The sequence below is a fragment of the Stylophora pistillata genome, chromosome 3 (genome assembly GCF_964205215.1).
Source record: "Stylophora pistillata chromosome 3, jaStyPist1.2, whole genome shotgun sequence".
NCBI lineage: Eukaryota > Metazoa > Cnidaria > Anthozoa > Scleractinia > Pocilloporidae > Stylophora > Stylophora pistillata.
In genome coordinates, this window is record NC_142521.1 from 10,776,618 (window position 1) to 10,802,033 (window position 25,416).

Sequence of the window (25,416 nt, forward strand, 5' to 3'; positions counted from 1 at the left end):
TCTGTCATTTTCATCACACTTTGTTTTTTGCAATTTTGACAAATCTAAAATGAATTGACAAAACTTAACTTCTTATGGCAAATACATGATGTGCAGTATCCAGTCCAGCTGACTGTAACTGATAAAAAAAAATTAATGTCTGTCATTTTCATCACACCGTGTTTTTTACAGTTTCGACAAATCTGATTTCGTATGGCAAATACGTGATGTGCAGTCAGTTACAAACACAATGTTATACGTGGGTGTTTGCGTACGCTAAGAGTGATGCTTAAGTTTTTTACCTCTTATTTCTTCATCCTTCTTTACAAGTCTCCTTTGGAAAATAATTGTTAAAACTGCTGCAAAGCATGTATGTGTTGTATGTTCACTCCTTCGAAGGGAATTTTTCACACCTGTCCTCGATTATATCAAGATTAATATATCTGTTGTTTATACCCCTTCAGATCTTTGGGAAATATGCCGGATTAATTTCAAAAGAACACGGAAATTTTGAACTCATAAACTGTTCCTACCAACAAGGTTCAAAATGCAAGGTCATTTCAGTTTTTCAAATGAGTTGCATGTGCAGATTTTGTCTTGTTTTTGAGTGAGAGGTGAAGATCTGTCTTGTACAAAAACTTACGGATTCAGATAAAACCACAGTAGAGATGCTAAATATTTGTAATAAATACGGTGACTCTTCGGCTTGATATCTGGGTTTTGATCAGTACACCTGAAATTTAATTGGCTTTGGTTTTCTTCAAGAATCGTCAGAAGTGTGAACCTTTTCACAGGAACATCTCGTCTGAGTTTTGTTGAAAAAATTAATGGTGTATGGTATTCGGGGAAAAGCCTTAAACCTATCTAAGATCATTCGAATGCGACTTTAATCAGATAGATATTTTCAAGGACCATTAGCTCCTCTCAACGTAAACATACAGAAATTACACTCGAAACGATCACCTATTCTGAATGTCTGTCAGTTGATTGGTCAATAAATGGGATCAATTAAGCATTAAACACTATTGTCTCCATGTTGGGTCTTTTTGCTAAACGCAAAAAGGAACATCTATTTAATTCATATATGATATTTATCTATTATTTAATTTGTATTTCCTTTAGTCGAGCGTTTTATACATGAGCCCTTGGCTCGGGAGAATGGGTGACCACTCCCCACGTTATCGACGATAAATAACGGTTCATTCAGTTCATTCAGTGAAGGCTTCAGCAAATTAATAAGGGTAGCAACTCTCGATCTAACTGCTGCAAAACACAATATTCAATCAATAATCGCAGAAAAATATAAACAAATAGATAAATAAATACAAAGAAAAAATATGAAAAAACAAAAATGAAAAGTAAATAAATGGATAAATGAAAATATCGATAGAACTAGATGCAATAGAGAAAATGTGCTATGTATTTGGGAAGACTTATTTACCAACTTCATGTTGAAAACATCCAGAATTCATTAAAATAGTACGTCATAGACCCACTTTCAAAGTGATGCTCGCCGTGGTCACTTTTATTCACGAATAATGCTGTGTCTATCATTCACAACAATTTACCGCATTACAATTATAATATGCTAATACAGTGCTGTGGGTACTTTATCTTCGTAGGCCTATTGATTCCCTGCTGTGAAATGATTAATAAAGAGGGAGTAAATACAGGTCTTGTACAATTTAGCTGGCCTTTTAAATTAGAGGCTTCTTTTCTTTTGTAAAAATTGCCTCTAGAAGGTACGATTTGTCATTTAGTCGGGTTTGCATGGAAATGAAAAAAAAAAAACCTCAAGTTGCGTTATTTTGAGGAACGAGTCTGTTAATCATTTTTTTTCGTCATTATTTCACAACTGCTTTGTTAAGTTTTGTTTGTTTATCGTCGAAATATAACTATGACCCTTATAGCTAAAATAAGTAATAGTAATATTGATTCGAATGTCTAAGCTTTGATTACACGAGGGGGCCAGAGCGTTTTTATTTGCTCTCGCTCGCGTACAGACGAAGGAAATCGTTTTTTCACTTATGATTGATATTAAAGCAGAGATCTCATTGCAGTACCAGCAGATGGTCCTGAGCATGTATTGAGCATAATTACTTTGTAACATGTTTATCACGAATAACCAAAAGAAAGCGAGCGATAGTCATTGTAATTTCTAATTTCTCCTGAGTAAATAACTGCTAAAGGAAGGTTCCTCCTGGGTGATTCTTTAAAAATTAATTTTTACTCAAACAGTGGCTTTGAAATATCTTCAAACTGTATGGATAAGAAACAATTTCCTTAGCAGGGTAAAAAAAAATGACGACATGGTCGAAAGCTAAATCCAAATGAATCGAAGTTTTTTTCGACTGTGAAGACAAAGGTCCAGCAGTTTAAAGGGCAGATAAGTTTAAACATCCAACGGAGAAATCGCGGATAAGCAATAGCAAAGCGTACTGTGCTCTCCACTGGATTGAAAATCGAGTGAATAGCTATCCAATCTTTGAACAAGCGGGACCTGTAAATCAAGTGGTGCATGGAATTAAAGTGACTCATGCTCGGAAAAGAAGTCCTCAAATTAAAAGCGAGGCATCCCTGAATGTCATGGTGAATATTAGATGCGATTCTGATTCTCTCAAGGCACCCTGAAATTATACCATATAGTTATAATTTTAAAGGACTCCTTGACCAGGCGAAAAACTGCTTTCGAGTTTTGTTTTTTACACGCTGAAGATGTTAAGTTCTAATGTACAAATCTAACATAAGAGAATGTAGAATCATCCCCCTCTAAGACATTTTACACATATGGAGAGTCATAACGTACCAACCACATTTGCATTTTCTAGAATATTATGGTGTTAATTCGCAAAGTGATCAATAGCTTGTTCCCTATCTCTATCTCTATATCTCTTTGTGCCATAAGGCACATAAGGCTTTAACATTCTCTTTCCATCCACTTCGGTTTGTTGCTAAAGATCTAACAGTCATCCATGATTGCCACCCAGCTATTCGTTTTTGGTCTTCAATCACTCTCCTCCATGTTGTTTTTGGTCAACCTAGTCTCCTTCTCCCTTCTCCCCTTTTTTATCTTTAGCTCGTTTATTGAATACTTATTAAAATGAATTTTCAAAAACATCGTTTTATAAAATTTAAACCAATTTATATTTGGATATGTAATCTGACTCCGTTCGCGTTGAGTTTACATGAACGGACATATAAGAAACGAAACGCCCATCACCGTAAACACTTCAATAAGCCAGCCAACGGATGTTCACCGTTAAATAGGAAACGTGAGACAAGGTTAGCTTTGCAATTTACCCCAAAGTTTTAATTTTTTTTAAAACAAATTTGCAATCAGACACTGTAAATGAAATAAGCTATGTAAACTTTCGTTAGTGTCTAAAGGTATTGTATGACGTTTGCTAACTGTAAGTCATTTGCAAATATTCAAGAATAATATTGGAAATATACCATTTTGGTTATGTCGAGTACTTTCTGTCATTTTATTTCCAACCAGCATTGTAAATGATATAACGCAATAACTCATTCCCTTGATTTGTAAACTCAACAGATTGTCATGACAGTTTTGAAAGGTATTAACAACAACTCAACCTGCGGCTGAGCATCATCAAGGTAACATTTTTTCCTCTAAATATCATGTCTCTACAGAAAATGAATAGTTCTATATTAGGGAGGATCTTTGAAAATGAAGTTTACGCATGCGTGAAGATTTTGCGGGCTGCAAGCAGTGAGCAAAATGTCTACTCATAATTGATAACAGTACTAGGACCGAGTGGAGTCCCATTCAGACAGAATATGTGGCTTAGTGAAAGTCAAAGCAGGTAATCCACCGATCACATTTGAGAAAATTGTAATGGTTATGAATAACCATCAGATAATGCTGAAAAGTTTGGACCTGTATGTGTGGCCATATAGTTGCCTAGCTTTGCCTCCGTGTATACATTTTCGCGGTGCTATAGTGTCAGTATATATGTACGCGTTCGTTTCATCTTATACGGTAAAATTGTGAGATAATGGAATAATAGTTACTCCTTATTTCAACTCGTTACTGTTAGCGTCACCCTTAACACTAATAACTATCAACAGTTATTCTCCGTAGTGGAGATTAATCATGGTGGATAAACATCTTATCAACCAAGCGCGAGGGCCGTACTGGGAGAATATCGGCCCGAGGTCCGTACAAAAAAGACCGAGGGCCGATGTTCTTCCAGTACGGTCTCGAGCAAGCTTGGTTAATAAGAGATTTATTATACGACTGAAGTTCAAAGGGACACAAGTGCGGTATCATTCGGGACCATTGGGGACAGTGCCCGGTCCAATACTGAGAGAATATTGACCGGCAATAGAGCATTTTGATTGGTTGATTTTAGTTATTGGCCCTCTGACTGCCCGAGTCGGGTAATAAACATATTTACTCCACATGACCAGGTCCTCAATGGCGGGGAGTTGTTTCGTTAAACCTTTTAGCTGGTTAACTTGAGGCATTTTTACCCTACAAAAAAAAAAGAGAAAAAGCTTTTTCACATTCTAAGTTTCTTCTACGGGCAAATTACAAGAGTCACCATATTCCACGTCCAGAATTAAAAGGTAGATGTGGAGATGTTCCTCGTTTGCATTACAGAGGCATGTTTTAAACAGTCAACGGGGTTTCATTTAACAATAATCAATGATAAACATGGGTTTCCTAAATCTGAGAAAGCAGAAATGTGGCTTCAGTTCTGAGTGGTCACATATTCCTCTGATTCCTAATTTTTTAATAAAAAACTGGTCAGTAAACATCTCACTAGAAAGTCAATTGCGGCATCTTTGAAGCTGGAAGAAATAATTGATTGACATTTTCAGTTCTATTATACTTTGTTACGGGAATAGTTATTACATTAGACGGGAACTAAAATTACTTTCGCCAGATGTTTGCTCTCGATACTATAGATCATCATATTGTTGTGTGGTCGTTGTCAGACAAGTCGCCGAGCCTTTAATCACACGATAGAATACGTTCCTCACTTGGCATTTTCAAAATATCGTTTTCGGCAAACATTCTGAGTCAAACAATTTATATCTATAAGCTTCTGAATGTAATAAAAATGGCGCAGAGCATTGTAAATATTTTGAAAACAAACAAGTCTTGAAATTTATATACGTGAAAGTGGGCCGTCGCCTCGGGCTTGGCTAATTAGATCTTTGGGGAACCGCTATCGTGACAAGAAGATGACATGGCGAAACAAAAGATGCAATTACCAGAACGATACCTCTGCTAGTGAGTTTTCAACCCAGTTTTGCGTTTTTCAAACGTCAAATGCCGAAAAACAAATGAAATTGCCAAATTTTTTGACGTCTAAGAACGGGAATCCCAGTAAGAAATTGTTTTCTCATTTATTTGAAACTGAATCGCTATCATTAACTGTGATGCTCAAATAAAAGTCCAGCGTCGGCGCGAGAAGCAAATCGGGATCATTGAGCCAAAATGTAAGTTTGTTTTTGCGTCGTTGCTGTCCTCATTTCATTACTATCCGAGCAAGCACTCTTTACTTTAGGGCTTCTCAGTGTATAGTTGACTTAAGGAAGGCGCAGATATATCTGTCCAGGTAAAATTTGAAACGAAATAAAAGGGAGTTTCTGAACGATTATTTTCCCCGTTTTTTAGACCACTGTAGGTGCCTTAAGAGTTGGACAAGGAGACTCTGTGTAATTTGTGTTGAAATCACTCAAAGCGTAGCTAATAGTTTTCATTTTCATAAAAGTGATATTTCATAGAAGTGATGTCCATTTGTCGACATATTAAAAACCACAGATACGACTTTGTCATTTCAGTCAGCCTAAAGGCAAATAGATATAAATAGAGGCATATAAATGGCGGATGGAGAGTAGTAAATGGAAGTGTATACTAACTGTAGGGTAACAGAAAAGATTCTTTAGCATCACGGGGATGTCCAAATAATAATAATAATAATAATTTTATTTATATAGCGCTAAAATCCAATAATTGTCCAAAGCGCTACCTAATAACAATATAAAATATAAAAATATGTAATATAAAATATCTACAATATACAATATAATTCAAAGATAGCCTAAGTTATCTACTATATAAATAAAAAACATCTCAAAACAAAACGAATCTCATAACCTATATGCTAACTTAAATAAAAAAGTTTTAAGGGATTGCTTAAAAGTTGCCACTGAAGCACATTTCCTAATCTCTAGAGGTAAATCGTTCCACAATTTAGGTCCTGCAATAGAGAAAGCTCTGTCTCCATATGTTTTCAATCTACTTCTTGGAACCACTAAATATTCTTTACATGAAGAACGCAATGACCTAGAGTATGTTTTAAAATTCAAAAGGTCAGAAATATAGGAAGGTGCAAGGCCATGAAGGGCCTTGTATACCAATAAAAGGACTTTAAAAGTTATTCTAAACTCAACTGGTAACCAATGAAGATTAATTAAAATAGGAGATATATGAACATGCCTCGGTGTCAATGTGACAACACGAGCTGCAGCATTCTGAACTGCCTGTAGTCTAGCTAACAGATACTTATGTCGGCACATACGACTTTCTCATCTCAGTTAGCCTGAAGGCAAATTAACTGGAGGGCAAAAGCAAGGAATCGTTGGCTTAGTGATATCTAAAGGTCGGTATATTACAAAAGTACACAGTAACTGGAGGGAAAATTAAGAAAGAAATGTTAGCCCTAGGGAGATAACCTCTTAGCATTGATTTTATCCCTAGCTCTTATGTTGTTTCATCGATCCACTGTGCGATTTCATGAGCCTAGACCTAGAACTGATTACTTCTAGTTAAGCAGTGGCGATTGTCTTTTGTTTATACAGGATCCACTCTTTGTAATATCTTAAAAACCTCTCCAACTGCGTTTCATTCTTTAGTCGTTTGTAATGGATATGCTTCATCAGGCGAAGATGTTGCGGTTTACAGCGATGATGGTTTGGCTTACTTTTGCCACATGCAGTGGTAAGGAAGTTTAATGCATTTTAGACCTCAAAAAAGCTATCGTTATTGTGAAATATCGACATGGAAAGGTAACTATAAATCATACAAGGGTAGAGAGATAACTTTCCAGTTGGGAAGAGTGGGAGTTGGACTAACATAACGTCATACTTGCCTTTGGGGTCAGTGCCAGGTTATCAAAAATTCCGAGCTTTTATCACTCTTCTATAGAGGGGGGATGTCAGTCCCCCCCCCCCCCCCACGCTCTGCCTCCTGCCTCGTTTGTAAGCTTGGAAAGATTGTTTACGCATGCGAACGTGTTAATTGATAAGTTGATATTTAATCTTGGCAAAAAAAGGGCCCAACCTTTAACAATATCTTCCTTTAAGGATAAAATCAGGCAGATGATTATTTATATTAAAAAAATCATGGCATCATAACAGACTCATGTTTTTTTGAGAATCATAAGTGAAAAAAACTTTTTACTAATTAGTCAGTCAGAGAAAACCCTTAGAGTTTCTCCAATTGCAATAGCTGTAGGGATGAAATGGTTGAATACCTTTTAATGTTTACTCAGGATCTCTTTTGACGATTTGCCCTACGACACTGTCAACAATCAAGTGCTACAACGACACCAGGATTTTCATCGAGTCTGTAATATATGGAAGAACTGATAACTTTACATGCCCACCGACATCACCATGCGATTCAACCATTGATCTGAGCTGGAAAGTCACACCATTCTGCCAAGGAAAGAGCTCTTGTGTTATAAACGGATCGTATGATGGCCTGGAAAAACCGTGCGACACAAACTATTTCAACATTTCTTACAGCTGCAATGATAGTGAGTCTGAAAAAAAGATTCAATCTAGGCAGTCTTTTCTGTCTATTTCTTTACAATTTTGATGTTTTATTAACATAACCATCTCCAATCAATCGGCTTTTCATGGAATATGTTTCATTTTCATTGTAAGAAACAGGAAAACATTTAAAACGAGTTTTACCAATCATCCTCAAGTCGATATACACGTGCAAAAATTGCTCATTGAGACAGTAGAAGCGAAAAAGTTTGGGAAAAAATGCGCTTGACTATTGTTTAAATGATTAGTTTGTTTTTAAATTGATACGAACTTAACCCTATTTGTTGCAGTTAACGTGACTGAAATAAAAGAACATGACATTGGCAACTTTGTTTGCCCAGAAGGGGAAGTATTTGTCCTTCACAAATTGGAATGGTTCGGAATTGAATATATTCTTAAAAGTCGCAATTTATCAGCACCAAACAGTACCATTTTCCTGGTTGCACCATCAACAAGTAACTTGAGCATGATGTGGTCCACCAGTACAACCAACAGGACAGTGTTACAGCCAAGAACAGTGTTACAGACAGGAGCAGTCGCTAGCAGACCACTACTGGCATCAGGATCTCACATATCGTCGACTGCGTTTGTCACTCAAACGACGACAGCTAGCAATCCTAGTTGGTTTACCACGAAGGTCAATTATCCTTCAGTTTTAGGATCAGAATCTTTGGCAGCATCGACAGAACCATCGTCACTATGGTCACCATCGTCACCATCACTACAATCTGTAATGACCTCACGAGGCGTGTCTGCTGCATCATCAGAGGCAGAGGCTACCATAATGGGTGAGAGATCTTTGTCTACATCGGCATTACCAATGGTAGTAGCACCAGTGACCACACCGTCTTTGTTATCATCCACCCTGCCAAATCCAGCGGTGCTACCGTTTATGAATTCATCTACGACAAAAACTACGTTCTTCCCCCGATGGTCCACAGAAGTACGAATCACAACACCGTCATTGCTTTTACAAACCTCACCAAGTGAAACTTTTCTGTCCTTGGCATCTTCATTTTCAACTACAGCAACAACCATCGCTCAACCGTCCATAACGTCATTTTCAACAACACAGAATAAGGCATTGCTGCCAACGTTATCTGCAACGATGGCCTCTAACGTTTCAGTGTTAGTGTTTAACTCCTCTAGCTCCATCATCCCGGAGCAAAAAAAGTATGAATATTATAACATCACTCAGGAGATCGTGCCTAAGAGAGTACACACTGTCAAATTGTTCAACTGCCGTGGCAAGAGGAATTGCTATTTTAACGTTACAAGGAAAAAATTTAAGGACCCATATGCAGAGAAAATTACCAAGTTACGACTTTCTATCAAACACAGCTGTCAAGCTGGTAAGTATCCGTGAAAATTGCTTAACCTGAACAGTACTTATAAGTCGTTCTATTTGACTGTGCGAACAGCCATTAGACTTCAAAGGGATGACCACAACTGTCCCATCATCGAGGAACTTTGATGTAATGTCATCGTGACCTCGAAAGTACAGCCCAACTGTATGACTGTAGCTCTAACATGGCAAAAAAGCTTGAATGAAACATCTTTTAAACGTTATTAAATAAAATTTTCTGTAGCTTATTAATGGTCCGACCCGTTAGAGCGAGCAACAATGAAAGATTTCAAACGCACTAAACAGCTTTAGTGGGTTTCAAAGGGGAGTCCAAGAAAATATTTTCAACCCCGAATATCCGGCTCAAGATTTCCATCGTCTCAAACCTACATGGATTAGAAATAAAAAGGAGGCAAGGGATCTCAGTATATCACAATTATTTCACCCCTTATATTTCGAAGCTGCCGGCATCTCTAACCATGTCTGCATGCCTAGCCTTGTGAAAATATTGGAACAGAACGGTTTTTTTTACCGTGAAACTAAGGACAGAAATCTGACTGGACGTTCTTCTTTAAATGGCACTGATCAACGAAGTTACTCTATTCACCAAACATGTTTGTTGTGACTGAACCATAGTATCTCTTCGATATCTATTGATCTTAGCTGACAATGGCTATCTCCAATGGGAAGGCTGGAGTGCGTGCCCTGACGTGTGCGGTATAAGGTACCATCAAGTCAGGAGGAGGATTTGTCAAAATCCTACCACTACTATAGGAGGTGGTGATTGCTCCGGTCGGAAATCAGAAACTCTGGAGTCAGGATGTTACAAAGAGTGTCTTGGTACGTGTTTATGTTGTTTTGTTCGACACTATGCAGTGTAAGCTACCCTCCATCACAAACCAAACCTGACTAGCCAAAATCCTAACCACTGGGTCATGACAATTGAGCGGTAGTATCGTTACGATAGACATCTAGATTGATCGGTAGTCACATACACAAATTTTAAGTAGACGTCACCATGTTAATCTACGTTTTTTTTAGACCGCAATTCTACAACCTACGAATTTTTGACAGCCAACTTATCTTGTCCAAACGGTACATTCATCAACATTAACAGCATATACTACGGCCGTGAACAAGAGAACGCTAGCATTTGCGACAGCAGTGGCCTTTCTAATGATGCATACGTACCCCCGACTGACACGGCTGGCCATAACAGAGCGCAGGTCTATGAAAGATGTCAGATGAGATCTAATTGTACAATAGAGGTTTCTAATGACACTTTCCTCGATCCATGCCCTGGCTTCAGAAAGCAATTGAAGATCCAGTACACGTGTAGTCCTAGTAAGACAATAATTCTACACTTTCGTTTTGATCTTTTTCATAGATGGCTAACATGATTATTGATGATCATTTTATGTGCATGGAAATTGGCCCTCTTAACCTCGCTTTTGATTGAAATATTGAGGCAGAAAGGCTTATTTACATAAATACAGAAGGTCTCTAGTTGGAGTACGGTTTATATAAAAAGGCACTTTAACCAATCAAAAAATGTGTTACATTTGGTTAATTAAATATTTATATCTGTCGAAGCCAATGACTGTATCATAATGAGGTCATGTTTCTGTTTTTGCGAACTTTTTCACATGATGACCTAACTGTCGCTGAGCATTTGCGGTAAAAATCGTGTTTCTAATACCGAACGAACTCTAGATAAGTGTCTTGAAAAGACTTTATCACATTGTTAATTGCTCAAGACGAACCTTTAAAAGTGGCAAATGTTCGTGCCGTATAAATTAATCTCCTGTCATAGGCTTTTCAAACAAAATTCAGGGAAAGTCTAGAGGATGGACGTTGCAAGCCGAATTGACACGTTGTAAGTATCCCACTAGACACTATACCAAAAATCAAAATTATAATTTTAAATGGAGCAGAATTTCGAGATTTGGCAATCTTCAGGAAACGCAACATATTCCCTCCTTGGTTAGGTAATAACTTGATATTCATGTGTCAATGTCTCTCTCTTTGCAGTATTTGAAAGAACATTTTGCGACGCAGACAAAGCTTTATTAAGCTGCCCCTTAGGAATGCGAGTTGTTTTTCACTACACGCCCTTCTATGGTCAAATGAACAAGTCAGAATCTTGTCCTGCAACAGAAACAGGATCGTGCAGCTCTGATCTGAAATATGACGTCATGAATCAATTCTGCGGTGATGTAAACAAATGCGATATCCCGAAGATATCATACGATGAATTAGATTTGGAACAATGCAAAGACACCAGTAATTATCTCACGATTCATCACAGCTGTCAGAAAGGTTGGTGCTCTTCTCCGAAAGCCGGTGTTTTGAAGGTTGACAATTTACTTCCTTTTCCCTTTGGGATTGGCTTTTCAAGCGAGCAATACGTTCCCACAGGTTTCTTTACCTCTTCTCGATCCGTAGATACGCATAGAACGCATTGACTAAGAAAGATGGTAAACTCCAAGCCCGGTTGGGAAATAGAGTGGGACGTAAAGTAGAAGCTTCACAAATACCCAGCTATCCTGGTCCCATATTTGGCCATAACTTGCATGTGCTTCATCTTTAACTTCAGCTTCATATAACAAGCCTCCAATAATCTCCGCCTCATACACACTGAGCTATTGCATCATGAATGTTCAATTTTTGTTTATTGTCTTTTTCTCCCGTTTAAAACATCCTTCACGTACTTTTCAAAAAAATACCTTTTCCCAAGGATCATTTAGCGATGTTCTGATAACGCTTTAGTTTTAAAAAATAACAGTCGTTTTCAGTGATGCATCCAGTCAAGTGAGTGGTAGACCCGAGAGTGTCACGTGGGAGATAAGATAAGTAAGGCCACAAATAGGCCATTGAAGAAACGTGAGAGGACTGGGAAAGAGTGTGGTTGGTTTCCGTTTGTTTGAAAAAGTAAGATATTCAAATGAAAGATCAACTAAATTAGAGAGTCTGAAGCAAGAATAGAAGTATTTAGAGCGGGAAAATGGCAAAATTACAGCTTTTCAATATCACCTAAAATGGTGAGTTTGTATGGATTGGGTAGACAGGGCAAAAAATTTTAAGGGTTTGTATGGAATTTTTGCAACTTTTGCAAGGCTTCAATTTGGACACTTTTCCGCTGAAAACTCTCAAACTTGGCTGGGTAGCTTTTCATTCAGTAACATTTCAGTTGAAACGTTTAGATTTTCAATGTAATCAATATAAGAAACTCGTCCCAGTCCTCTAATGTTTCTGCAATGGCCTATGTAGAAGCGAAAATTAATTGACTCGAATGTTTTCTTCTTTCCAAGTGGAAGTCATCTATACTGCTTGGGGTCCCTGGGGTCCATGCGAAACCTGTGGTCTCACCGCTCGTCGAATAAGAAAACGTCGATGTGTTAATCCTGGTATAGAGTATTTTGCACCTCCGAGGGGCTGCGGCTACTGGTCAAACTTAGCACAGCAGGATCACTGTTACCATAGCTGTGGAGGTGAGAACAGGTCTTTTGCTATATAAAGTTCATAAGTTCTACAGTATCAGTTTCAAAAACCCTTTGAGCCCACTAACTAGGGGGTAAGCCTCTATTACTGTTGCGGCGATAGAGTATGTAGAGTTCCCACTGTACTTCACCCTTACTTGCCATTCCCTACTATGTGGAATTGGACTTACTGAGCAGCCCAGGGTCCGGTGTAGACCCGAGCTTAACACCCCATGCTCCCCAGCTGTAGGGAAGATGGCCTAACCTAAGCTCCTTAGTAAGGAATGGTATAAACACAGCGGTCAAACACTGCGCATGCACGAGGCTTGAAAATAATAAGAGGGATTTACGAACACGTGGTTAGCCTAAGGTAGGGAAGAAAATATAAAATTCTTAACTATTTTGATGCGTAAGATAAATGAAAGAAGAATTTGATATCCCAACTGTTTTTATCGCGGACGCTTCGTTTCGGTGATGAATGCAAATGACAGAACATTTCTTCTACCCTTGCTGCAAAGTCTACTGTCCGCTGTAAACATAGACCTGCGATCGTCACATATATCTTGTGTGCCTATGGTACTTCACTTTTTTCCTCCTTTCCCTCGATGTTTACCGATGACTCCACCTCGGACATAACGAAGAATAACTACTACTAGCGCGACCAAGCTTTCGGAGGACGACTTCATCTCTCTGCCGTGCAAAGGGTAAAAGAAGTACGAGAGTAAACTAGCACAAGTCTAGAACAATAATGTGTATAAGTCTCTAGTATAAGACCTTAGAAACTTCGAATTTTCCTTAGAAAGTTCGAAAAACTACGTCTCACTTAGATTTTCCATGTTTACAAAAGCAAATTATCCATCTAGGTGCGCAAGTGCAATCATTTGGCTGCTGTGTTGATACTGTAAAGCAATTGATTACCGCTGATCAAATGTCTTTACTTTTGTATGCGGTATGCTTAGATGTCAAAATAGGCATATGGACTGCCATTGGCTGATTCTCACGGGTTATTGTCTCAGCATTCATGGTCACATTGCTTCTTTTGTACTACTTTATTCTAGTACTAAGATTATGGTTTTATATCCAACGATATGCTTATGTTGGACATAAAATTGCACTGACCTTGGTATCCGTAGCTTTCATTGAAGAACATCCTAAATTAGAGGGACTCCAGCCCCTAAGGCTGTCATTTGAAAGAAGGTTCATGCCTGTATGATAAAGATGAGAGAGATTTTTATCGTTGCTTAACAGAAATAGGGAAAAGAATTTTATTGTGACTTGAAGTTCTTGTATAGTTTTAGTCATAGATGTTATTTATCTGTAGATAAAAATGTGAGCCTTGATGATGGGCAAAATACCACAATTGTGTGTCCTAAGGACAACAATTACTACACTGTGATCGAGATACGTTCAGTCTTCTATGGGAACGGCATTTGTCCATCAAACAACGGTAGCAAGATTGCTGTCATGAAAAGATGTCAGGGACGAAGCCAATGCTACCTCGAAGCTTCAGCCGACATATTTAACGATTCTTGTCCAGGGTTAAAAAAATATCTGAATGTAACGTACAGGTGCCAGTCAAGTAAGTGCAGTAGTAAGTAAATAGAGAGCCATATTTGCAGTATCTGGTCAAAATAAATGAAACGTTTTGGCGTTCTATCATTTATATTAAGAGTCACGGAGAGTATAAAGGGATTACTTCATTTTAGAGTACGTGGCATTTTGAACCAGTTTTTAGAACACATTTAGTTGGGATAGGTCTACACCCGAACAAATAGGATCATACGAAGATGTGTATTTGGATTTTCCCATACTCGAGCATCAGTGGTTTCAAATCGTAGCCTTAACTCGAATAGGATTTACAGATTCATTATTTAAGTAGCTATTAGCCGTGCGTCTCTTACAAACGAGCTCTTCAAGACATAATTTGGAAGCTGGCTAACGTTGTTATCCTTACCTCCTACAAGTAAGCCGGCTTTCAAGGTAAATTACTTATAATCAATAAAATAGACACATCAACGGTTATCAATAGTATGGGTTTCTCGTTTTGTAGTAGTTTAGAGGGCGAGGTTACTAATCCTGTCGTTTTGTAGTACTTTAGAGGGCGAGGTTACTAATCCTGTCGTTTTGGAGTACTTCAGATGGCGAGGCTACTAATCCTGTCGTTTTGTAGTACTTTTGAGGGCGAAGTTACTAATCCTGTCATTTTGTAGTACTTCAGAGGGCGAGGTTACTAATCCTATCGTTTTGTAGTACTTTAGAGGCGAGGTTACTAATCCTGTCGTTTTGGAGTACTTCAGAGGGCGAGGTTACTAATCCTGTCATTTTGTAGTACTTTAGAGGGCGAGGTTACTAATCCTGTTGATGGTCACGTGGTGCGTTTGTCGGAGGAGGAGGATAACAAAATGGCTATTTTTCGTTTGACATCTTTCCATGAAAAATGCCTTTAGTTGCGTAAATATAAAGGCGTTTTGGACTAAATATTACGTTCTTTATATTCTGTTTATTTTTACTCCCATAGTTTATAGAATGAAACGGTCTGAGTCTTATGGAATGGCTCCAACTAATCTTAGTTGCTATGACAACATGGTCATTATAACGCATGCAGTTTCGTGGAATGATAATGGAAACTGCAATTATGATCAAAGCGCAATGAGAATCATTCAGAACCTTTGCGATGGCAGAAAGTCGTGCGTTGTGAAGAATAAAAGACATCTGCTGGGAGGTTCCTGTGGATATTCCCTAACATTTGTAATGTATTACAGCTGCCAGACAGGTACGTCAAGAAATTAGATATGTTATATTCTATAATGTTAACGCAAACTACCCTGGAATGAAGCCGGGTACTGAATTGGAGATGCGTCGCGCTGATGGTCGGCATGTGCGGGGTCAAGCTCTGGTCGGGTCGCTATACTGTGCTGTTGGGCAAGACATTTTGCTCTCAAGGTGCCTCTCTCCACCGAAGAGGATAAATGAGTGTTCTGAAAATGTCAAGGAATCCTAACGAGAACACTGATGGGTTATAACTGGCGATGAATTAGCATCCCATAAAATCGTAACCGCAATGATTCTCGTTACTCAACTATGTGGAAACTGAGATACGCTCTGGTTGTGTGAGTAACTTTTCTCGTTGGCAGACTCACTTATCTACTTGGTTGAGATGGTTGCGTAAGTTTCTTAGACCAATCAGAGCGTATAATAAGCTATAACAATAATGCAATCGAGGATAACTTTTAAATTTCGTTTTCTATCTCCCTTTTTCCTTTGAATCAACTGCAGCATATGGAGGTTTGGACACAGAATGGTCTGCTTGGAGTAATTGCACAGAATGTGGTCACACACCTGTCAGGAGAAGAATAAAGCCATGTCTCAGTCCTGTTTCTAAGAATAGGGGAGCCCATTGTCCTTTGATTGAGCAGATTGTACCTTGTAACTTCCCATGCCCGGGTAAGTGAAGGGAAAAATTAATGTTGTTCTTGTTATACTAAATATCAAACTGCAAGAAACTTGGGGTACGTTTAGGAAGTCACTTTGTGTTTTACCAACATTTCACAATTTTTTCCAATTTAGCATCGCTCCTTTTTTATCTTCACTTACAGCCGTCAAGTACTTAAATACCAACGTCTAGTTTGCTCCTGATCAAGATATAGGCTCCAGTTCGCTATGGCTAGTTTCATCACTTATAAATATGTAAACAGTATATCTACCATTTTGGATCTTGGCTGGCTACCTATCCTGGAGCTAAGGGACTACTCGCTACTAAAGACTATTTTTAAAGCACTGTATTCTGATAACTGGCCCTCCCATTTAAATTTGCAAGTCGTTAAACCCGTCAGGCATCTTCGTTCCAGTGTTGCTCCAAGGCTTTATGTTCCATTTGTACAAGGCACCTTTCAGCATTCAGCAGCCATGATTTTAACGAATTGCCAGCAAATATAAGGAATTGCACAGATTTTAAAGAATACTGCAGGCTCTGCAAGGCGTTCTTTAAGGCGCGCGCTTTGTCTTCCTTGTAAAGATATAGAAACAACCACCACCACCAACCAATATATTCTGCATATTTACTTTCATGTATAGTTTTTCTTACAATTTTAGTTAGTCATTATAAATTAGTTGTAATATTAAATTTTAGTATCGTAGGCCTTCACAGATGAAGAGCCACACCTTTTTATGTGGATATACTGTGAATAAACCGTTATCATTATTATTATTATTATTATTATTATTATTAATATATATTCTTTCTCTTTCAGTCGATGGATTGTCGTTTACCAGCGATAAATTTTCAGTGGTTTTAGGTCAGAATTTTTTCTTTCAATGGAAATTGAGACTGGGAACGAATTCTACTGGAGTCATCAACTGGGGAGACAACGGTACTAACGAGACCGTGTCCAGTTATATCATGGCAAACGCGAGCACTCCATTTTCTCTTACAAACTGGCACAATTACACTTTTGAGGGTGAATTCTGGGTTAAAGTGTACGCCTTTAACTACTTCAGTAGCCAGACGATTTCAAAAATGGTTTACGTTCAAGTTAAGCTCTCAGGATTAAATTTCACGGCGCCAAAAACAGTCGCAACGAATGTGTCATCCTATTTTAATGTTTCATTGGAAGTTGTGTCCTTAAAAAAGCCTCTCATTTTGTTTTCCTTTGGAAATGGAGAATTTCTTAGCTCCACATTCCTTGAAACAAACTATTCCTATCCCAAAGCTGGCGTCTTTATAGCTCATGCGCACGCGAGGAACAAGGTGAGCTCCTTAACATTGACGCACCAGGTTATTGTACAAGATTCGGTGAGGGGATTTAAGGCAGATAAAGAGGTTTATTTTGTGAGTGTGGGTCACAATGCAAGATTTCTTTTTTCTATAGAACAGGGAACGAACGTTTCGGTGAACGCGTCATTTTATGATTGTGAACTTCCTTTTCTTGCAACTTGGTTGAACGGGCCAAGTCACTTAAGCAGCTTGCTAACATGTGTCTTCGACAAAGTTGGAGCATGCAATGGTTTTTTTTATGCCTCAAATAAAGTTAGCCACGCTAACGCTTCAGCTTTAATTGTAAGTGAAGTTGCCATTCACGGATTTAACGTTGCGATGGAGTGCCAGACTAGATACCCTTCATGTTTTCAACATGACCGAATTGTCTTCCACATCAACGTTACGAATGGAACTCGGCCAAAATTTTTATTCAATATGGGAGATGGAAACGGGGTTATTTCATCAGAGAGAACCTTTGATTACTCCTTTGGTGTAAGTGGATCTTTTAACGTCAACATTACGGCTCACAACAATGTCAGTAGCATAAGTGTTCTACGGAAACTAGACGTTTTGGAGCTTGTGCCGATGAGTGGAGCTTACGTAAACTGTAACAAAACTGTTGGCTTGTCTGACCTAACCTCGTGCAGTTTTGGCGTCCAGAAAGGAACGGCATTCCAATGCTGGTTGGATCTTGGGGTTAGTAACCAGCCCATTCTATTTTTCACTTATTTGAATCTGACATCCTTTTTAAGTTACAACTTAACATCTTATGGGGAATACACGGTTCAATTCCTTTGCAACAACACCATCAACTCCAGCAGTGCCAAAGTTATAACCAAGGTTGTGCCTCGTTCACTTGAGCTAGATATAGGTCAAAACGGTCCGGTAATGGTCAACAGAACCTTGACGCTGACGCTTTCAGCGAGTGAAACTGGCTATCCTTCCTGTTTTACTCTGGATCTTGGAAACAGTCGGAGAGTTGTGTTTGGATCACTAAACTGCAGAACAGTGGAACACGAGGATACGACTGTAATTCCATTGTTTCCGTATCCTTCCTTAAAATACAACTTCACGTACACTAAGGCTGCAACTTATAACGTAACTTGGAGTGGAAAAAATGATTTTAACTCGGAGTCAGTTCAAACCCTTGTAGTTATCACGGACTTGCCATGCTTTCAACCGCAGGTCATTCTGCAAAACGTTGCCAGTTATCAGCTTTCACCAACGGTGATTACACGCTCCAAGGAATTCATCGTTGGCTCACGATACCGAATCGATTGCAAAAGAGCAACAGGCGCGGTCCTTCAGTGGAAAATATTAAAAAATATCACAGATAAGGGCTTTGTTCTCCAAACTACTAAAGTAACGGAAAGGTCTGACCTCGTAATACTTTCAAATGAATTGGAATATGGATTATATTGCATCAGATTAACGCTGACCTTAGAGAACGCGTTTGACATTGCGGGCACTGCAGAGGGATATTTGAAGATCACTACCTCGGAATTGTTTGCCGACATCCAAGATGGCTCTGGCAGCAGAAGGAGTTATTTACAGCCAGTGTTTATCAATGCAACTGGTTCCTTGGATCCCGACACTCCGGATAGCGGCGCCTTGACATTTAAATGGTATTGTTACAATATTACTGACAGATTGAGAACCTTCAGCTATTTAGAGATGCCCCTGTCTACTTTTAAGAATGCTCTTAGTGAGTCCCCTTTGCCACATGGCTGCTTTGATGAAAATGGAACAGTGATAGCCAATTCATCAGAAATAATTCTTCCTCAAAGGAAGATAATCCACAACGGACTTTACCTGGTTAAGTTAGTTTTGTCATCGGGAAATAGAGAAGCTACAAAGGCGACAGTTATCCAAGTTGTAGACGACGAGATACCTCACTTCCATATAAGGTATGTTACATTTTTTTCATTGATCCAATCAAGGGAGTCTCTCATACAAGAAATGTTAGGTAACGTTTTATTCTTGCTAACCTCTCTGTGCAAATATAATAACGTCAGTGAATGTTTTATTTTAGGTGTGAGGTGAACTGCAAAGATCTTGTTATTACAACTGATATTCTGTCCGTGAGTAGTCGTTGTGTCTTTGGAACTTGTGAAAAAGGGAAATTGGGGCTGTATTCTTGGGATCTCTTCTACAGAAGTGTGACTGAAACGGATGGGAAAAAGTGGAACAGAGTCGCTGATCTAGAGAGCATCGCCTTATCCAACACAAGTTCAAAGAATCTTGCGTTGAAAGCTGATGTTCTACACCCCGAGGTGTCATATGTAGTGCGACTGTGGTATAGATGGCTCCAGCACGAAAGCTTCTCAGAATACAGCTTTATAACAGGTCGTCCACCATATGGAGGAAATTGTTCTGTGAGTCCTGCCACAGGCAAAGCGTATCAAACCATGTTTACATTTAAATGTGCAGGGTGGCAGACCAAGAACATGCCTCTTCTTTACGTGTTTTCCTATTATGATCCGTACACACAGCTGAAGCCTGTGCTCTTCAGGGCTGAGGAAGAACGATTTTTGGTCAAACTGGCTCCCGGAGACCCAAATGACAACTTCCGCTTAAAGATACTTTTCAGTGTAATCGATTCCCTTGGTGCGCGTATGGATACCCAAAAGCTTATTAAGGTAACGTCTTTTTTTTACTCGTTAGAGCTGATTCGACCGGTTATGGAAAGGACTTTTAAGCCTTTTTAGTTCTCAGGGTTCATCAACGATCAAAGGATCGTGTTAGCTTTACTCATTAAAAAAGTTAAAACAAATGTGATAATTCTAAGCTGTCTTCTCTGGCATCTTTATAAGAACTTAACTTCTGTGAGTGAATACCTGATGGGCCAATGGCAAGTAAACGGACGCTTAATCCTAAAGAATCCCGATTTTCTTTTTCGATAAACTGATTTTTACAATTTGTTATGACAGCCTCGGATAAATCTATTTTTAGGTACTTCCTCGTGAAGTTGCCCCATTGGAACTTGATGAACTGGTTTTGAAGGATAACAGCAAACTCAATTTCTACCTCAATACCGGTGACATTGATTCATTCTTTGAGCTGGGTAGCAGTGTTCTGTCCAACCTTAATTATGAAGCAACACACCAAGGCAGTAGTAACAGGAGCTCTCCTGAAATTCAAACCGAGGTGAGTTCAATTTTTTGAAGAAAACTTACTGGTCCAATTATGCACTTCAGTCTCACTAACCATTTTTTGAGAGTAGAAAAAGCTCGAGAATTCTTACTGACAATTAGGGTACATTCTATGCAGGTTCGTTATAGCATCATGCAAAAGATTTCTCGGATCCCACTATCAACAATGACAGATATCAATCAGGTTTCAACAATGATAGCAGCAGCAGCAGAAGTAAAGAAGCATGTCAACTCAACAGCTCAGGTACAAACATACAAACACGCAGTATTTGCTTAGCTTTTTTTAAATTCAATTTTAGTCACAACTAATAACTGCAAGATAAAATTGTCTGGTCACCTTCAACGAACTGAGTTTGTAAAGCTCATCTGACAATGCGATCCTACCTTCATCCTGTTGCTAACTTGTACTCAAGTTGTCGAAACGTCACTCTCTGTTACCATGACGATAATCTTCTCGAGGACAAACTACCATGTCGATCACTTTTCGCAAGTGAGTACTTCAGTATTGTCGCTAATTTACTTCTTTTTAATGTTGCCATGACGCGTCACCTTTTTTGTAAGGAAATAGCAACAAACAAGATTTCAAGCATGATAAATCTTCTGTTGAACAAGTCTCAAGAGGACGTTGGAGTGTCTGTGGTTAGAGAGGGAGCAGTAACTCTTGTGAGTGCAGTATTCAACATCTTGATGTCAGCTTCTTATAGTGCTGATTTCAGGCGGATGGGTATCACGGGTGAACTCGACCAGAATAAGGTATAATTAGTTGTTGGCCAGTAGCCCATGTCAGGTAGATAGTTTAAACTCTACTAGCTATCAATCGTAATGAAAGTAAGGAAGTCTTTGAATTAACTAAAATTGTATAAAATGAACTTATTGTGAGGAGAAACCTTTCTCTTCTGAATGATTCAAGAACAAGGGCTATGTTGGAAACAACAAATTATGAGCTACTCCAACCTTGAGTTAGAATTTCCATCAGAACCTATATATAACAATGTGTCGGCACTTCTTTGATAACTTTCAGATAACTAAACAATGCTAACTGAGCTTAAATTGTTTTTGTGCTATTCTACCAGAGTAAAACAATAGCTTACAAAAACATCGACGCTTTTGAGAAGGTCGCCGAGGCTATTTCTAACAAACTGTTACCAGGCCAGGAGGACATTGAAATTCAAACAAAGTCGGCCATATTAACCTGCAGAAGAGCCAAGGTAGCTGCGCTTACAGATCATCCCATAGGTGCAGGAAATGCAAGTGTGAATTTCCCAGATTTGCAAGGTCTAATTGGCAATAAAACAGTTGATGTCCAGGTATGCTTAGTTTTTACATATTCATCTGTTCCACTGTGTTTAGCGTCACATTCTGCCATTCATAACAAAGCAAAATATCTCACAGAGCTGATGATATTCGAATACCCAATTCCCTGACTCGAAATTTGTCCACGGGGAATATCCCATGTTGTCTGTATTCGTTCTCCACAAAAATGTTCTGGCAACAAGACTAAAATAATTGTATTCCCGAAAGACAAGGTACCTTGAATCGAAATATGACTTAGGAAGAATTTAATTAGAAATACTGCTTATATCGGGAGACAAAACCCCTAGATTGATCGTACTTTGATAATAAAGAACGTCAGATAGACTTTTTCTCCTAAAGAAATCAAACACGTTTCGTTGCTTGGTCTTCTACTTAGATGAAGGTCAATTTTAACATCGCAGGAGTCAATCTTTCGACCCACTTGTGTCCATCAGTAGGGATGAATTGAAAACATAAAATTGACTTGATCTCGTCTATTGCATAATGAAGTCGACTGAAATACCTTACTTGGAAATTGTTTTTCTTTGGCAGCTGCTTTACCTTCCGAAGAACCCATATACCTGGGACAAGTCCAGCCAATTGGTGACCACCGCTATTTTAGACGTCAAGATTAAAGAAATCAAAGGGGCGCGTCAAGTTATAGATATACTCGATTTAGCAGGAGAAATCGACCTACAGATTCCTTTCGAACCGACGGTGCCTGAGGCAAACCAAGATATCTTCTATAAACAAACAGACAACGAAAGTATACAGTATCACACGTTTGAAATCGAGGAAACCAATGAAGCCATCGAATTCTACATAACGCCTTTAGAGAAACAAGAACAGCTGACTATATTAGTTAAGCATGGAGAGAAGCCAACAATCTTGGACTACGATTTGCAGATAAAATTACCAAACTTCTCAAGCTGCTCCATTAAAGACACATTTCTCACTGAAAACAACAACTGCACTGATAACCCTTATAGCCTTTTCTTACCGAGTACCTACTTGACGAAAATTGGTACGTATTACATCGGCGTGAAATATGAAGGGCTGACTGAAAATAAACCTGGCTCTCATAACAGACAAAGAAGAGATTGTGGAGCTGGACGAAGGTCGAAACGAGGTGTTTCCGATTGTATCCAGTACAAGGATCCCCCGACCGCTCTTCCCTCAAATGGAAAGTTTGTTTCAGGACAGCAAAGTTACGATGAGTCCAAACACAGTAACTACTCGATGGAACAGTTTGGTCTGGGCTGCAGTTTTTGGAATCCTGATGGCAACCAGTTTTCAGGCGGTGGATGTAGGGTAAGGAATACACTGTTTGGGGTCGGAGCCGCTAATAAACTTTTGTCGATGTCATGAAATGCTTTGAAAAATGTTTTGAAACATTTCTGAAAAGAGAAATTGGTTAGGGTTTTCCAGCAGTCGACTTCTGTGTATTTCAGAGAAGAATCTTGATGGCTGGAGCAATATACCTTCATGCAAGAAAGATCCCACCGACTGACTGCATTTAAAAAGATCATTTCAAATTGTTTGTAGTAACTGCATTACAACGGCAAACTTCTTCAAAATATGGGATTTCTATAATTTGTTTTCTAATAGCATCTAATGTGGTTCATTGATGAAATGACGAACTGATGATTCTTTCAAAAAAATGTTTAAAGTGCACCTAAACCCAAAACTTTTTGTATGAGGAATGTATGAAGCGCGATACCCTCTTGCAAATTTCTCACGTTGCTACATCCTTCTACAACACACTTAGTCGGCATATTTTCCGACAATATCGACTACAACCTTCCCAAACAAGTGAAAATCTGTGAAATGCAGACTTTCGTGTCCTCTATTTGACGTCACATTACCCGCTAGAGCCATTCCTCTTTAAACTCGGTCGTGGGGCAAGATGGCGGCCGATTTTCCGTATTTTGACTGGGCACAGAAAATTGAAGATTTGAGCAAATAAAAACATTTTTGCACCGAAATACTCCAAAAAATACGCTTATTTCGTTAAGCGAAAAAAACATTTTGGGTTTAGGTGCACTTTAACCATCAATCAACTACAAAGAAAGACTGGTGTAACAAGCCAAGCCTGTGACTTTATTTCTCAGACTGGCCGACGGCGGACCTTGTCACGAACCATGACCTGTCGCTGCAAGCATTTGACATCCTTCGGTGGAGGTTTTCTCGTAAAACCAAATCCCATCGACTTCGATAAAGTTTGGATTGCTTTTGCTGACATCCATAACAACATTGCTGTATTGGCTTCAATAATCAGTGTATTCTTGTTGTATCTGCTCGTTATTGTATGGGCACGGAGGGCTGACATAAAGGATCACTCTTCTCAGGTAACGAGTAATAAACTCTTCCTTAACTGGATTTATAACATAACCAAAGTAAAGCGCGCGCTCTGATTGGTCAATTTTAGCGTCCCCCATTTGCTCATGGGTGTACGCTGTTGACGTGAGCAAATGCAAAGACTATTTTTACGCGCGCGCTTGTTTTTTCTGGTCGCGTAAGATTTGTTAAATAAAAGGGAACTATTTAGCTACAATGAATCAATGTTATGTTATAAAACAAATATATGTATAGTTTGAGATATGCTTTTACTTATCAGATTATTAGACTTTGAATCTGTTCAGATTTGACTCCGTTATTTATAGTTTTCCAGACGCTTTGACCAAAAAAAAAAGTAGATGTGAGCCGAAAGTGAGTTATTTTGGATCGTTTTTTACGCTGTTAGTATTTTGTATTGTAGAGGATTTTATGGAAATTATTGCTAAATAAAATTGTTATTTACGTATGATGCAAGATCCTCGCAGTAGATAGCGCTATTTATGCAATAGCGAAAATCAGGCCTGAAAAAAATCAGGCCTGTACGGGACTCGAACCACTGACCTCTGCGATACTAATGCAGCGCTCTACCAATTGAACTAACAAGCCAACTGGGAGCAGGCCGTTAAGTTGATTCGTAATAAACCGGTGATTCGAGTCCCGTACAGGCCTGATTTTTTTCAGGTCTGATTTTCGCTATTGCATAAGTAGAGCTATCTACTGCGAGGATCTTGCATCATACGTATCTAATACCGCAGTTCAAAATATATGAACTTCATATATTCATTGTATCTCATTTATCACTTTCACGGGTTTATTACGAATCAACTTAACGGCCTGCTCCCAGTTGGCTTGTTAGCTCAATTGGTAGAGCGCTGCACTAGTATCGCAGAGGTCAGTGGTTCGAGTCCCGTACAGGCCTGATTTTTTTCAGGTCTGATTTTCGCTATTGCATAAGTAGAGCTATCTACTGCGAGGATCTTGCATCATACGTATCTAATACCGCAGTTCAAAATATATGAACTTCATATATTCATTGTATCTCATTTATCACTTTCACGGATTTATTACGAATCAACTTAACGGCCTGCTCCCAGTTGGCTTGTTAGCTCAATTGGTAGAGCGCTGCACTAGTATCGCAGAGGTCAGTGGTTCGAGTCTCGTACAGGCCTGATTTTTTTCAGGTCTGATTTTCGCTATTGCATAAATAGCGCTATCTACTGCGAGGATCTTGCATCATACGTATCTAATACCGCAGTTCAAAATATA

General features: G+C 38.8%; 1 protein-coding gene across 3 annotated transcripts in view; it reads left to right on the forward strand.

The window, feature by feature from the left end:
• Positions 1 to 25,416, forward strand: part of LOC148734490 (polycystin family receptor for egg jelly-like) — a 36,620-nt gene that overhangs the window by 4,773 nt on the left and 6,431 nt on the right. For 2 of the 3 annotated variants that reach the window (XM_088753450.1, XM_088753451.1), the window contains 19 exons: positions 3,533 to 3,594; positions 6,868 to 6,952; positions 7,506 to 7,772; positions 8,079 to 9,140; positions 9,797 to 9,973; positions 10,175 to 10,477; positions 11,165 to 11,452; positions 12,445 to 12,624; positions 13,934 to 14,191; positions 15,131 to 15,385; positions 15,889 to 16,056; positions 16,863 to 19,275; positions 19,401 to 20,007; positions 20,321 to 20,515; positions 20,639 to 20,764; positions 21,082 to 21,273; positions 21,594 to 21,827; positions 22,366 to 23,124; positions 23,925 to 24,161. In XM_088753450.1, the coding sequence (XP_088609576.1) occupies positions 6,877 to 6,952; positions 7,506 to 7,772; positions 8,079 to 9,140; positions 9,797 to 9,973; positions 10,175 to 10,477; positions 11,165 to 11,452; positions 12,445 to 12,624; positions 13,934 to 14,191; positions 15,131 to 15,385; positions 15,889 to 16,056; positions 16,863 to 19,275; positions 19,401 to 20,007; positions 20,321 to 20,515; positions 20,639 to 20,764; positions 21,082 to 21,273; positions 21,594 to 21,827; positions 22,366 to 23,124; positions 23,925 to 24,161 (7,797 nt within the window). In that variant the 5' untranslated portion in view covers positions 3,533 to 3,594; positions 6,868 to 6,876. Of the gene's footprint in view, positions 1 to 3,532; positions 3,595 to 6,610; positions 6,953 to 7,505; positions 7,773 to 8,078; positions 9,141 to 9,796; positions 9,974 to 10,174; positions 10,478 to 11,164; positions 11,453 to 12,444; positions 12,625 to 13,933; positions 14,192 to 15,130; positions 15,386 to 15,888; positions 16,057 to 16,862; positions 19,276 to 19,400; positions 20,008 to 20,320; positions 20,516 to 20,638; positions 20,765 to 21,081; positions 21,274 to 21,593; positions 21,828 to 22,365; positions 23,125 to 23,924; positions 24,162 to 25,416 lie in introns of those variants that run through there. The other variant, XM_088753452.1, reaches the window with a different exon arrangement.